The following is a 13,279-nucleotide window of genomic DNA, read 5'->3' on the forward strand; positions in this document are numbered from 1 at the left end:
GTTCTTAGTACTTACTTGTTGAATAAATGTGTAATCAGATAGAAGTAATATGTTCATGGAAGAAGCATTTAAAACCACTGCTAATAGTGACAAAAGTGACAAAAGTGATTCAGAGCCCTTCCTTTACCTATGCTTCTGGTGAGTTTAGGCCTTTTCTCGAAGCTCCATGGATTTTAAAAGAAAGAAATTGATGTAGTACATTCTTATTTTCTCTCTTTTGGTAATTTCTTTTTTAGTTTTGTTTTATTTTTGCAGAGTCTAATTTAGTGTATCCCTACATCCCAGAAAAATAAAATATCCCACTTCTATTTTTCATGGGAAGCCTCAAGTAAATGAACAAGACTGATTAATTTAAGGTTTTTCCAAACGTACAAGAAAAGCATATGAACAAGTGAAAGGTGTTAAAAGCTATATGTGCCCTCACATAGGATCTGATTTCATTTTTCTATGCAAAAGTGGGAGACTGTAGACATTACTTCATCCTGGGCAAAATGCTACTCTCTGGCCTGCCCAATAGACCAGTTCTCTGACGGTCTCTCCCTTGACTTTGTGTGGGAAATTCCAGGGAAAAGCCAAGATTTCAGGTCCAGACCCTCCTGTGTGCATTTGAAAGCCAACTTTTCTTCCCTCTTGATGGCTCAAAATGAGCAATACTATTTAGACTGCTCCCACAGTATGCAACCAGGAATTACGTATAAGGAAATGGTAAATTAAAGACATTTAGGAATGGTTATGATTAAGTGTTTTCACCACAGAATGCAAAGTAGAGAAAGCTCCTTGTTTCTAGAACTGAGGAAACTTTATTCTGGGTAGTACATACACATGTGTTTCAAGGGGTAGGAGAACAGAGTGAATGCATTCATCTTTTCTCTTCAGAAAGCTACTGGTGTTCTGCTCTGTTACATCTCTCACGAGGGCTCACATAATGCGTTGCACTTTCTAAATCTTTGCCAGTTCATTCTTTTGTTCGTGATTTGCTTTTGACTAGTTCTTGCTTACCTTCTTAGCACTTGCTTACCATACTTGACTTGTGGGGAAGTCGTCACGATTTCTTTTGGATAGTGATGATTCAGGCAGGCATGTGGGTACCAATTCTTGTTACTGAGGATTTCTGTCTTAGGCTTGATGTTCATGGATTTTCTCATATGAGTCAAATACTAAAGTGTACCTTTGACCACCTGGAGGAGTATGATTTGGTGTCCAGTTCGCTGATCCATTTTGTACTTAAGTTTAAGGGGAACTAGCGTGCCTGTGTCATAGGTCATAGTGGCAGTGAGACTTGGAAGGACAAGCATGGTGCGACATAGTCCTTTAGATATTCATTTAGTCATGAGGGACAACCTCAAAACCTAGGGAGGCGCTTGTGCAGTAGATGGCGCTCTTTTACCTGGTTCACAAGAATGATCTTGAAGGTCATTCTCAGGGGCCTCCTGTGCCTTAGGCGGTGCCATGTTGCAGGGAAGGAAACCCAAAGCCTTGCTGGGTGGCATCAGTACTTGAGAAGCAGTGGCATGACCTGGCACATGGCCCTGGTTGGGCAGTGCTGGTGCATGCCAGCCCAGGGCGTTCTTAGTGCCTCCTTTGTTCTGGTGCCAGTTCCCGCCCTTGAGCAACAACGGAGAAGAACTAAGGAAAGACAGTCATGCCATGGGTATTCAGGAGGGTGGCACTAGCTCATAAAACCACAATGCGTAGGCTTGGCGTCTAAAAAGTAGTGAAAGAAAAAGAGCTGGGGTTTGCTGAAAGACCCAAACCCTGGAAAAGGAAGCCAAGAAAGGAAAAGCAACCAAAACTGGGAGCTTTCCCCCCTTTTTATGTATTTATTATATGAATTATAAATATGCAAGATATATGTAATATATACATTATATAGCATCTATATGCACTTATAAATACATATATTCCTATATACATGTGTTCCTGTACATATTGCTAAGCATCTTTAATTTGTGATACAAAGATATTCCAAAATAATGCAATAGCTTGATATATGGAATACTTTGGGCAGGAAGTTCTGAAACTAAGACTAGCGGCTAGAGAGAGAAACAAACTTGAGGCTGGAAAGTTCCAGGGGCTATAGGAGAATTGAGTAGAGAAATATGATATGTAAATAAAAGCATCTATCAATTTGGTGTTTCTGAATGCTTCATGCTATTTGTGTAGCCTATCGAGGAAAAGTTTAAAAGATAAAGTGGATGCCTTTAATAGGAAGAATTTAAGTGAGTGCCTGTTTTAATCTTTAGTGAAAATAATAACTTTAAATACAAGAAATTCTATGAGATGCTTAACTCTGCGAAGGTAATGCTTTTGGTGTGGCTGTGTCCTTGGTGTATGTTGAGTGAGTTTATCCAAGACTCCCCTAAGAAAGGGACAACAACTTTACATCAATTTTGTATTTAATTTACTATTAGTGGAATGATTGATGTGTAAAAATGACTACAGTATCTTGATGCTTTTCTCATACATTTTTTTCTTTTATAAAAATGATTTTCTTAAATAATTAGCAAAGTTTTTCACAGTATTTGCATAAAAGGTTTTCTCTCCCCCCATGAACTAACTACTCCATCATAGTACTCCTTTTTTTCCTCTTCACTTTCCCCCCCTTGGAAGATGGGATCTTCAAAGCTATTCATAGGACAGTTTTTTCAGAGTAGTAAATGGAGAAAATAATTATGCTAATTGTTTTAACACTCTCTAGTTATAAGTATTCTTAAAACTAAATTTTAGACTGCCTCCTACAATTTGAAAAATAACCCACCCATTTCAAATACTATGCCTACAAAAAGCACAGTCATCTTTAAGGAAAATTTCAGATGTGAAAATGTCTGTTTGGATCTTATAGCTGCTGGTGGTGTGATTTGAACAATACTTGATATGATAGATCTGTCTTACTGGTGAGACAATTGAAGTCCACGAATTTTGCCAAGTAAGTTCCTATTTGAGAATGTGGCCTAGAGGTGTTTGGGAGCTTTCTGAGGAGGCGCAGTAGGGAGGAGAGCTGGTGGCCACTCAAGCCTGCACACGTAGGGAGTGCCACTTCCTCTGGCCCCTGCCTGTCACCCCCCACTCCCCGTTCATCTTGCTAATGAATCCAGGCCTGGCCCTGAAGTCATCCAGTGGTGTGATGGACTCCTGGCCTCTGCAGAGGAAAAACTCTGGGTTAATTCAAGTATAGCGTGTTCTTTTTGTTTTTCAGCTGGTGTAGCGAGGGAGGCTAGGGCAAGTGGATTGAATCAAAAAGGAAAATGAAGGCATTCACTGTCAGTTTCATCGAGGATGGCTCATTTAAAGTAAACACCATTTAAATAGTCTCCAAATGGCCCATTCTATATGAAGTCATACAGGATGCCCCCTTTTGGGCTGTCAGTCTCCTTTAAATGGATCGCTTTGTGTGCACTGCGTTTTAATGCCATTCAACCTTAAATCCCATATGTGGGCCTCATCAGGCCACAGGCTTCAGTGCACATGTGGCAGCCATACCTTCAACACTCTTCGTCTCTGCCTCCAGAAAGTCAGCCCGAGCTACAGGGGGAGGCAGCTGTACAGACGACAGCAGTTAGCATTTCTTCAACACTTACTATGTGCCAATTACTATGCCTAGTGAGTTTTCCATATATAATCATATATAATCTGACTTAATTCTCACATAATCCTATGAGGTGGATACTGTGATTATGCCATTGTTAGAGGTGAGGAAACTGATGATGCATCGAGAGATTAAGTGATGTGTCCAAACTGGTAAGTGTAGAGTAGGGAGTTGAGCCTCAGTGGTCAGATTCCATAGCTGGAACTAAATCAGTGGACATATTCAAAAGAAATATGCTTTCATCAAGTCTCTTTGCAAGGTAGGCTTATCCCAAACAATAGGTAATCCAGAAATTATTTCTCTTTGTCTTTGGAATGTATGCTCTGCATTCCAGGGCAGCATTCCCACCTTGTTATTTGCCTTTTTTGCAGTCTGGTTTGAAACTGTATTCCCTGAGCAGCTAGCTCCCTGTGGCAGTGGGCAGTCTTCCCGCAAGATTGGGCTTAGTGGGGTAATCCATGAACAGACAGCTCCGAAGAGACTTTTCTACCACATGAGGATACTGGACTTGGCCCATCGTAATGAACTAGGCAAGCCTCCCCCAGAGCCCCGGAAACGCTCAGTGGTGGTCGCAGTGCCCCGGCCTTCACCCAGGGTTGGGCAGGCGGTGCCGGGCTGGACACATGGGAAGCGCTTCTGCAGAGTCCAGCCAGCGTCTTAGAGAAGTGGGTTCCTGGCTGCTTCTTATTGGCCCAGCCCACTGATGGGCCCGTTTGACTGTCACTTGGTATCCAAACAACTGTTTTGCTTTAAAAGCTTGAAGTATGAAACAGTTTATTCCCAATGAGCTCCACTAAGTAGAGGAACTTTAGGAATTAAAAAAATTTAAAACCTTAAGGGCTGAATAAGAGAAAATCATCTTGAGCATTTAAAATATGGGTTTAGGTGATGTTTTTTAATATATTTCCAAAGGGAAAAAATCCATTTTCCCCCATTATTTAACTTCAGATGAGACTGTGAGGGAGTAATAACAGTTTTAAAATATTTTTGCTGGATTTGACTCAGGTTCTATTATCACTTGTGCTGCCCTGTTCCCAAATGCCAGGTCATATAAGGTTTCTGACTTTTTAAAAAAATTGCTAATCTCATTCCTCTTCTATGCCACACCCCTTTATGGCCTCCACTGCCCGCCCCACATCACCGTGAGGGCACAGACATTCTGATAAAGGTGCTGGGACATGATGTCATTGGGCATTCTGTGGATTCTCCACGACCTTGTGCAGGCGTCTAACAGATACCTCTTATTCTATTGGCAGTACTCGCTCTTGAAAGCCGTTTCAGCCTCTGCTGTTTCCACAGGTCTCATCTTGTCCATGTGCCTGATGGATGTTAGAAGAACCAGAGGGGCAGCAAAAAAAAGCAGGTCAAAAATTCAATGCACAACGTAGGGAGAAAGCCTGTTGTGCGTAGCGTTTCATTCTTTTTTCCTCCAGCTTCACTGAGACATAACTGACATAAGCTAAAGGTGATGATTCGATATATGTATGTATTGCAAAATGGTTACCACAATAAGGTTAGCTAACACATCCATCACCTCACATAGTTAGAGTTTTTTGTGTGTGGTGAGAACTTTGAAGATCTACTCTCTTTGCAAATTTGAAATATACAAAAAAGTATTGTTAACTATAGTCACCTTGCTGTACATTACATCCCCAGAACTTATTTATCTTATAACTAGAAATTTCTACCCTTTGAACACTTTTACTCATTTCCCCTTGACCTCCTCCCAAACCCCTGCCCCTATTAGCCACCAATCTACTGTCTGTTTCCGTGAGTTTGTTTTTTTTAGATTCCACATATAAGTGAGATGATATAGTATTTGTCTTTCTCTGTCTGACTTATTTCATTTAACATGATGCCTCAAGGTTATCCATGTTGTCGCATATGACAGGATTTCCTTTTTTTGTAGCTGAATAATATTCATACATATATATACATGTGTGTGTATATATAATGTATATACACACACAGACATACATATATATACACACACATATATGTCATATGTATATATACACCGGGGGTGCCAAAAAAATGTATGACTTGTATTCATCTTTTGTTATTGGTATATATTATTATAATTTTAATATAGTTTTTCCCTTTCTTAAAATGTGTGTACATTTTTTTGGCACCCTCTTTATATATGTATGACATTTTCTTAATCCATTCATTCATCAGTGGACTTAGGTTGTTTCCATGTCTTGGTCATTGAAAACAATACTGCAGTGTTCATGAGTGTGCAGATATCTCTTTGAGATAGTGATTTAATTTCCTTTGGGTAAATCCCAGGAGTGGAATTGCTGGATCATATGGTAACTCTTTTTAGTTTTTTGAGGAACCTCCACACTGTTTTCCATAATGGCTGCACCAATTTACATTCCCACCAACAGTGCACAGGGTTCCTTTTTCTCCACAGCCTCACCAGCACTTGTTATCTCTTGTCTTTTTTGATGACAGCCATTTTAACAGGTGTGAGGTGATATCTCATTGTGGTTTTAATTTGCATTTTTTGATGTTAATATTGAGCACCTTTTCATATATTTGTTCACCATTTGTAAATCATGTTTGGAGAAATGTGTGTTCAAGCCCTTTGCCCATTTTTAAATTGAGTTATTTGACTTTTTGTTGTTGAGCTATAGTTTTTTATATTTCTGGATATTAACCCCTAATCAGATCTATGATTTGCAAATATTTTCTCCTATCCCATAGGTTGCCTTTTCATTTTGTTGATGGTTCCTGTTGTTGTGCAGAAGCTTTTGAGTTTGATATAGCCCCATTTGTATATTTTTGCTTTTGTTGCTTGTGCTTTTGGTGTCATATCCAAAAAGTTATTGCCAGTGTTTTATTCTTAAAAGGATTTTTTAGTAGGGTTTTGCCTATTCCTTATCTCTAAATTGCTTCTTCCTTCTGAGTTATAGTTTATCATTTTAATGATATCTCAGAACCAAAAATGTTCTTTTTCTGTTAAGATACTTAATTTTTTTAAGTAATTTTTTTAAGTAATTTTTTTAAGTAAATTTTTTAAGTAATTTAAAAAGTAATACCTTTTACTTAATTGATTTATTTTATTTTTTATATTAAAAATACACATATTTAAAAAGTCAGATAGACCTATTGGGTTTACTATACTACCTCCCCAAAATAGTCCTCAGTGCCTCCACCGTATTTCTTGTTTCAGAAGTAACCACTTTCACCTGTTTTAGCTGATGGTTTGATTTTTATGACCATGTCATTCAATAGGATGGTTTTTTGTTGTTGTTGTTTTTAATTAGGGAATTGGGGGAGGGGAACAGTGTTGGGAAATTGGGGAGGGGGACCAGCCAAATCATTGCTCTTCAATCCTAGCTGTGGAGGGCGCCAGTTGCCATCCGGCTGCCCGTCAGCAGCTCGTGGCCTCCAAGCCCAAGGCGCTTTGCCACAATCTCAGTTGTGGGTGGGGGTAGCCACCACTCCATGCCGGAGTCGAACCTGGCAGCCTTGCTGTCAAGAGCGCGCGCTCTAGCCACTGAGTCATCCGGGCGGCAGCTCAGATCAAGGTGCTGAGTTCAGTCTTAATAGCAGGTGGGCGCAGTCCACCATAGAGCAGGCAGTCTTACTGTTAGGAGCACGTGCTCTCACCAGCTGAGCCATCCTGCCACCTGTTGGCAGCACAGCAGCAGATCAGCTCCGGCGCAGCGCCACTGGCCCATGTGGGAATTGAACCTGTGGCCCTGTTGCTCAGAGCCTGCGCCTGTAAGCCAACTCTCAACCAACTGAGCCACTCGGCTGGCCCCCTCAATAGGATGTTTGATTGTTCGGGGTTTGTCGTCCCACTATGGCAGATAAGGATTTAGCTCTCTTCCCCTCCCACGCCCCACCCCATCACACACATACTCCCTTCCCCAAATTCCACCTTCCCAATATAATTAATAAGATCACTTTGATTAGATCAGTATTCTTCGTTTATGTTACTGTTATATCTATGTTTGTTATTAAGAGCTAACTCTTGTAGTAAAATTTAGATTACATTATTATTTCCATACAGCATGTAGTTTTTCATGAAGTTAATAATTGTCTTGTTTATTTTTCCCGTTTGCTTGGTTTTCTATGTATTTACCAACCCCAGAGTATTTGAAAGTTGTTTAAACTTTTCAAGATGCTCAGGTTTATCAGGTTTTCTCTCCGTTTCATCTTCCTGAAGCAGTCTTTCCTGGGGCCTGGAGTCTGCTTCAGGTGGCCCGGGCCGCCCTGTCTGCTGGGCACACAACTGGCTCTTGGGGTTGCCATTCTCTTTCAGTCTGATGGGTCGCCAGTCTCCATCAGACTCCTGTGCTTCTTTCTTGTAGTGGCTTGTCTGTCTTCCTCTTTCTTGGTTTACACTTCTTTTTGGAACATCCTTTATATATTCCAGTAGCTTCCAGAGAATAGAATGCCTGGAAGATGATGTTTAAATTTATTTTTTGAAACTCTGCTTGTTTGAAAATGTCCTTATTATATGTAATTTTTTCTCTCTCTCTCTTGTAGGATCTTCACTTTGTCCCCAGGGTTCTAAATTCCATAATGATGTATCTTGATGTGGGTCCATTTGTATCCAGTGTCCTGGGTATTATGTGTCCTTTCAATCTGGAAACTCCTGGCCCCTTAAATTGGGGGAAATTTTCTCAAATTTTTTAACTGATACTTTTCCCCCTTCTGTCTTCTCTGTTGTCATTTTTTGGAGCTTCTATTACTTGGATATTGGATTTTCTGAACTGGTTTCTATTTTTTCCACACATTTTTGTCTTTTTGAATTTTTATTCTTTACTTTTTGGGAGATTTTCTCAGCTTTATATTCCATCTCACCTCTTTTATTGAGTTTTTCTTTTCTTTCATATTTGGAATGCTCTTTACTTTGGAATGCTCCTTTTTTATATTATACTGTTCTTGTTTCGGCACTGCAATAAATTCTCTTAACTCTCAGTGGGCATGTATGTGCTTAGTGTTTTTTGAAGTTTTCTTCTTCTTACGTGGTCACTGTCCTCCAAGTTGCTTGTTTCTATTTGTTTTTGTCTCTCAGTTTTATATTGGGGGCTTTCTAAAAATGCCTGGAGGTCCTTTATTTGTCTGTAGGGGACCAAAATGCTGATTGGAAGCTCTGAATGCATGCATAGGGTTTGTCATCTGTGAGCTTTGTCATAGGCTGATCACAGGAAACCTCCAATGTCAGTATTCTTAGTTGTCTTCTCTTGGGCTGGTCAACTTTTTTCGTTCTCCTACCTGGAGGGTAAAAAGCCTGCTTGTTAGCATTCTGGGAACCAGAAGATGGCTGGTGGTCTCAGCATCTGATATGCATAATTCCATTTATTTGCCTTCAACTATGCTCCCTCCCCCCGCACCCTTATCCAGACACCCTCTCTTTTACTCTCTATAGAAAACAGACCTCCAGTTATTTGCTGGGTATGTGGGAGATGGGCAGGTATCCCAGGTGTGTGGAACAGGGGAGGCCATCCAGGGATCTGAGTCCTTCTGAGATAGTTGTCTAGCCAGGCCTACTTACTTTATACTTCCTCGAACCCCGGCCCTTTAGAGCTTCTAGGAGATACAATGATGAGATGGATCTTCCCCCCACTGGTAACTTAGGATTCAGGTCTGCTATGCCATTTGCCACTCTTCCATCTGCATTCTAACGTTCAGTATTTTGCAGCTAGTGTCTCCTATTTTATTCTCCCTGTTCTTGTTGGCATATGGCTTTTGGAAAATCATTTTACAGCTCTTTACTTCGGTTTTGGGGAGAAGCAAAGGTAGCCTCATGCATTCAGTCTTCTATTTTTATCTGAAAGCCTTACCATTGCTGTTTATTTACTAAACCTCCCAAGGGTCTGCCGTTTTTAAAAGAAAAATTCAAAGATCCATAGTAAACACTCCAAAATATACTTCAGAGAAAGAATGATCAGACCATAGTCCTTTGATTACAAGAATTCAGTTATTCAAGATGTTTCTTTTAAGCCAAGGCTGTTCAAAAGATTTAGTTCCACACCCACAACTTCTTTCCTCTTTTTCCATCGCCACCCTCCCCCCAGCTTGCACCAGCTCTCATTGTGACATTCAGTCCAAATTGAAATTCTTTGTGGAGCAACTGCAGGGGGGCATCTGTGGGCAGAGAATGAGCTAGCTTTGGGGAGGTAGAAAGATGAGGGAGGTGGGCGCAGTGCAGCACGACACTTCAGATCCATGTCACACTTTCATCAAGACCCTTGTGACCATCCTCTAGCCTCTTTTTACTGGCTTGGGATCAGAGCAGTGATTCTCCTTAAAGCTGTGGTTTTCCTTCAAGCCCAACAGAAGCTATGCATATCACCGGATTGGCTCTGGCATCACTGAATTTTGTTGTCTCTTTAAAGAGGAGCATGCTTTCTGCTTCTTAGTCAGCTGTGGAAAAAGTGATCTCAAGAGGAGCCATTCCGGTTCCAGACGCAGGATGGAACTTACAAGCAAGTTTGAGAGAACAGCTGCCTCTGTGGTGGGTTTCCAGCTGTCCCGACTATGCCCATCTGTATTCCTCCTCCAAGCTTTTTCCTAATGACTTCCAAACTTGATATCATATCTTACTTATTCAAACTTGATATCATATATTTTTTTCCTTAAGTTTAAGTCTTTGTTTCCCATGTAAAATTTTGTTTTTCATCAGAGGAGTTGTGCAACGTATTTCTTTGGATCTAAGTTGGTAGAGTCTCAGAGGGTAATGAATAATGACCTCTATATATCCCTGAGTTCTGAATTAGTTGAGAGACAAGCCAAGCATATGGAGACCAAAATCTAACCTTTATTATTGATTTTTACTGATAAAGCACTTTGAAAATTGGCTCGTTAGGTCTGCTGGCCAATATGAACCTATTAATATTTTGACCCTGAATATGACATCTTATCCACTCACTGACCAAATTGGATGGTCACTGACCACTCCATGAGTGTGTAACCCTCTAAAACTTAAAACAAGAAACAGAAGGATATCTCCTGCAAAAGAGTTAGTATGGGGCTGAAAGAGAGGCCACGGGTGTTACTCTAATGGATCATGAGGAGTGCAGAACTGAGTTACTGTTATGGAGCATGAGGAGCAGAGACCTGTGTTCTGTAGTGTGAGGTGATGTCAGTTCCCCTTAAGACACACCATCAATTTATAGCAGATGCTCAAAAAAAAAAAAAAAAAATATATATATATATATATACATACATATATATATATGTATATATATATGTATGTATATATATTAAACTAGCTTGTATGACACATTCACATTTCAGAAACATTATAATCATTTCCCCATCTTAGAAGTAAGGAAGTATGGTGTTATAAGTTATCAGTCATTTGTGACTTTGGTAAAAGCCTTCTCCACTGTTTGGACTAAGTGGTGGGCACACCCTCTGCTAGGGTGGGGAGCCCCAGCTGGAATTCCAGCCTTGTTACAAACTAGCTGGGATCCCAGTCCTTGGCTCCACGGAACCTCTCCAGGCCTGTTTTTCATCTGCTCACTGAGGAATGGGGGACCAGCCCAATATATTAGTAGATAAAAAGGGTGAGAGATATAAGACCCGAACTTCCATAGCTAATTAGTTTCAGAGTTGGGACTAAAACACAGATATCTCCCTTCCCTCATCTCATTGCATTTTACTCTATCCATTTTAGATGGACCTGAGTTTAGACAAAATAGTTTAGCAGACTAGAAATGACCATCCCTTCATTCATTCGTTTATTCAGCAGACCCTTTTTTTATGCCAAGTGTTGTGCTAGGCGATGAGGATGAATAGGCCATGTTCTTGCCTCCGCAGCAGCACACAGCCTGTGACCTTATTGTTTGCAGCTATCAGGGACCACCTCAGCCACCGCCATTTATTTATAGCCTCACTTAAAGGGCTTCAACTGACCCCTGGGAGAGATCCAAACCTCCTTGGCTGCCCTGAACCTACCATCCCTCTTATGCTTTCCCTGAAACCTGGAATAATGAATGCCCCTTCAGTTGACATGACCCACCTCCAAGAATGGGCTCATACCGTCTTAGCACACAGGCTCTTCAAGTGCCTAAAGAGAAAAAATAAAATAAGGTCCAGAGCCATGTACTGGCCTCATTGTGGCTTTTCTGTTCCTGTTTATAGGGTGCTCAAGCTGGCATTACTACGTCACCATGCCGATGCCAGCCTCCACCTTCACCATTGCAGTGGGGTCCTGGACAGAAGTGAAGGCAGAGACCTGCTCATCGAATGACCTGGCAGCAGAAAGAAGAGGCTTCTCACCTTCTGATGCTGACTTCGGGTTTGTATTTCAACTTGCTGAAAAACAAACACTTGAGGGAGCAGAATGATGCATTTATTCCAAGCATTGGGAATATGAGTCATCCCTGCTGAGAAACTAAACCAAAATATGATTAATCAAAGCAGGAAAGGTCCTACTGGGAGGGAAGGAGAGTTGAAAGACAGAAATGTGGGCATATTGTTTATGCAGAAAGAACGAGGAAAGAAAATAAGTATATATGAAATCCTCTGTGAAGTGAGGTGGAATGAAATATTTTTGTGTGTTTGCATTAGTCAACAGACTCTTCAGATTCAATACTATGCCTCTCTCTACACCTTTTAACTTCTCAGTGCTTACTTGGTCGGAAACACAACTTAATAAAAAGAAGTTGCTTGTCTGATGACTCCTTTGTAGGCCACTGTGCTGTTTTTCGGTTCCAGGGACTGCTGTTAGCAGTGCGTTTGTAGGAGCGGCCTTCCCTCAGTGTGCGGTCTGCCTCCATAGACGCGCAGGACACACGGAGGCTGGCACGAGACCTGGGCCAGGGCTCTGTTAGCTCCCGTAGCAATTCCTTCTTTTTCAGAGTGGGTCAGAAAAAATCAGTTTAAAGTTTTTAAAAATTAGTGTAGGCCATTGGATATTCACTTACAGCCTTCCCAGATGTTCAACTGTTTCTGGCTTTGCGAGCCAGAGGGGGCAGGGGAATGCATGTAAGAGGCACGGAGCGTGCCATCCTGCTTAATTCCTGGGCCTTTTCCACGCGGCTCAGTTTTCCTATTTACAGGCAGTCAGTGAGTCGGTACCTTCTGTTGGAGAATGTCCAGAGTCATGGGACAGGGGGTTAGTTCATCCTGGAAAACCGAGTAGATAGGCCTTTACCGCAGATTTCTTAGTGTTGGGTTTTTTTGTTTGTTTGTTTCTTTGTTTTTTGTTTGTTTGTTTTTTTAAAGATTTTTATTGGGGAATTGGGGGATGGGAACAGCGCTGGGGAATTGGGGGAAGGGGAACAGACAAGTTGCTGTCCTTTTGTTCTTCAGTCTAGTTGTAGAGGACATTGCTTCACTGGCCCAAGTTGGCACCATCATTGTGCTTTTCCCAGGCGAGGCAGATCAGTCGCCGGCTTCTGGACGGCTGCTCATGGCGGCTGCTGGCCGCTCACGCTGGCTGCTGGCTACACATGGTAGCCCATGGCAGCCCACTGCAGCAGGGGCTGCAGCCTACGCCATTGCCGGCAACTCACGGCAGCCCGGCTCCAGGTTGAGCTGTTGTTCAGCATCTTAGCTGTAGAGGGCAGTGTCACTGGCCCTCATATGTGGGATCCGAACCGGGGCCCTCTGGCGTCCCAAGCCAGCTCTTAACCAACGCGCCACTAGGCCGGCCCCTTAGTGTTGGTTTTGCTTCACCATGTTGCCTTCACTCTTTCTGCAGTGACTGGAGTGGTTGGCATG

The 13,279-nt window shown here is 41.7% G+C and overlaps 1 protein-coding gene across 23 annotated transcripts in view; it reads left to right on the forward strand.

Annotated features, from left to right (window-relative positions):
- AOPEP (aminopeptidase O (putative)) overlaps positions 1–13,279 on the forward strand; it is a 433,403-nt gene that overhangs the window by 65,173 nt on the left and 354,951 nt on the right. For all 23 annotated transcript variants that reach the window (XR_002126899.1, XR_002126900.1, XR_002126898.1 and 20 more), the window contains exon 4: positions 11,696–11,852. Coding sequence is in view for 12 of the 23 variants with exons in the window: in XM_019668789.1 (XP_019524334.1) it covers positions 11,696–11,852 (157 nt within the window). In the remaining 11 variants the exon portion in view is untranslated. The remainder of the gene's footprint in view (positions 1–11,695; positions 11,853–13,279) is intronic.

Source organism: Hipposideros armiger, unplaced genomic scaffold (assembly GCF_001890085.2).
Source record: "Hipposideros armiger isolate ML-2016 unplaced genomic scaffold, ASM189008v1 scaffold_539, whole genome shotgun sequence".
Classification (NCBI taxonomy): domain Eukaryota; kingdom Metazoa; phylum Chordata; class Mammalia; order Chiroptera; family Hipposideridae; genus Hipposideros; species Hipposideros armiger.